Here is a 2,173-nt window from a genome sequence, read left to right as displayed (position 1 = left end):
TCCCTCTCTCTGTGTCTCTGTCTCTCTCTGTCTCTCTATCTCTCTCTCTCACTCTGACTCTTTCAGTCTGTCTGTCTCTCTCTCTCACTCTCACTCCCAATTTCCCCCCTATGATGTCAAGTGGTTTTCTGTCAATCAAAAGTATCTTGGACCTAAAGAGCAAACTGATTACATTTTTTCCATCCAAATTCCCTGCAATTGCCACCCAATATCTAACATCTGGTTTGTCCCATTTGTATTTTGATGGTTGGGATTTTGAAAGGATTATTTATATCAATGTAAAAAAAAAAATGAGCTTGAACTGTTAGTAAGTTAGAACTGATGGAAATCTGTGAGAATTGTGTATTTCCTTGAAGGAGCAGTGTTGAAGAGTGTGCTGCTGGAAAAGCACTATGAGCTGATGAAAGGCCAGTGTCTGAAACGTCGATTCTCCTGCTCCTCGGATGCTGCCTGACCTGCTGCGCTTTTCCAGCAACACACTCTTCGACTCTGATCGCCAGCATCTGCAGCCCTCACTTTCTCCTCGTAGCAGTGAGCACACTTGCACACATGATCGTGACCGGGAGCGCTGTTTCTGTTTGAAGATGGGATAAATCTGTTTTAACACAGATTGCGTATGTTAATATGTGGCTATTTTGTTTTGTTTTAAAGTGAAAGCAGAGCTAAGTCACCTTGAACTGAGAATTGAAGAGTTGCGGCATCACTTTCGGGTGGAACATGCTGTATTGGAAGGAGCAAAAAATGTCCTCCGCCTGCTGGGGTCGGCCAAGGTTCATGATAAGAAAGCCCTGTCTGAGGTAAAATAGCAGAAAATAGTGGATCATTTATTTGGTGTTGGTTTGTCCGTTACATGACTGCAGTCCACTTTGAGCTTTCCTTCCACCCAGACTGCTATGGCTTTGAGCTTGTATTGATATTTCATCAAACTATCACAGGCTGTTGTATTGTAATCCACACTAGTACTTATTGTTCACAACAGCTTATAATTCAATAACCCATCCTTTTTCGTTTGGCCAGTTCAAATGATTTTCCAATATATCCTTTGTTTATCTTTAAATTCTAGGCAGGTACTGTGGAAGAAAAGCAAGTATCTGAAATTTAAAAAAGAAAGGGGTTTGCAAAGTGCTTGATTGATTAGTTAGCTAGCAGCAATACATTTATAAATGCCTTCTGGGAAGGTGGGACCTGTACATGAAGGATGGCTGCACTTGAACTGGAGGGTACAAATGTCCTGGGTGGAAGATTTGCTCATGTAATTCGGCAAGGGGGTGGGAATCAGAACTACACACATGAGATGGGGAGCTAGTTGTAGATGGGGCAGTGACAGGACGTAATGAATCTATTGGGAAAGTTTCTCAAGTAATGAAACAAAGGGATCGGTTAAAGTGTGTCTGCTTTAACGCAAGGAGTGTCAGAAATAAGATTGATGAGCTGAGAGCATGGATCAGTACTTGGGACTATGATGTTGTGGCCATAACGGAAACGTGGGTTTCACATGGGCAGGAATGGTGGCTAAATGTTTCAGGGCTTAGAACATTTAAAAAGAACAGGGAGGGTGGAAAAAGAGGAGGGGGTGTAGCATTGCTTATCAGAGAGTACATCACAGCTACAGAAACGAAGGTTGTCGAGGAAGGTTTGTCTACTGAGTCAGTTTGGGTGGAAGTTAGGAACAGCAAGGTAACAGCCACCTCATTGGGGGATTTCTACAGACCCCCTAGTAGCAGTAGGGAGATTGATGAACTCATAAGCCGGCAGATTTTGGAAAAATGCAGATGTAGCAGGGTTGTTGTTATGGGTGATTTCAACTTTCCCAATATCGACTGGACCCTCCTTAGTGCAGATGGTTTGGATGGAGCCGTTTTTGTCATGGATGTTCAGGAAGGTTTCCTTACTCAGTATGTAGACAGGCCGATGAGGGGAGAGGCCATTTTGGATTTGGTGCTTGGCAACGAGCCAGGACAGGTGTCAGATCTCGCAGTGGGAGAACACTTTGGTGTTAGTGACCACAACTGTCTCACATTTACCATAGCCTTGGAGATGGAAAGGAGCAGTTACTGAGGGAATATATTTAATTGGGGAAAAGTAAATTATGACGCTATCAGACAGGAGTTGGGAAGTACAGACTGGGAGCAATTGTTCCACAGAAAGGGCACAGCAGACATGTGGAGGCTAT

General features: G+C 43.5%; 1 protein-coding gene across 1 annotated transcript in view; it reads left to right on the top strand.

The window, feature by feature from the left end:
* Positions 1-2,173, top strand: part of LOC122552160 (serine/threonine-protein kinase N2-like) — a 122,039-nt gene that overhangs the window by 86,632 nt on the left and 33,234 nt on the right. Inside the window, exon 5 of the mRNA XM_043694680.1 lies at positions 652-797. Within this exon, the coding sequence (XP_043550615.1) occupies positions 652-797 (146 nt within the window). The remainder of the gene's footprint in view (positions 1-651; positions 798-2,173) is intronic.

This window comes from Chiloscyllium plagiosum, chromosome 8, assembly GCF_004010195.1.
Source record: "Chiloscyllium plagiosum isolate BGI_BamShark_2017 chromosome 8, ASM401019v2, whole genome shotgun sequence".
Taxonomy (NCBI): Eukaryota; Metazoa; Chordata; class Chondrichthyes; order Orectolobiformes; family Hemiscylliidae; genus Chiloscyllium; species Chiloscyllium plagiosum.
This window is presented reverse-complemented; position numbering and strand designations above follow the sequence as displayed.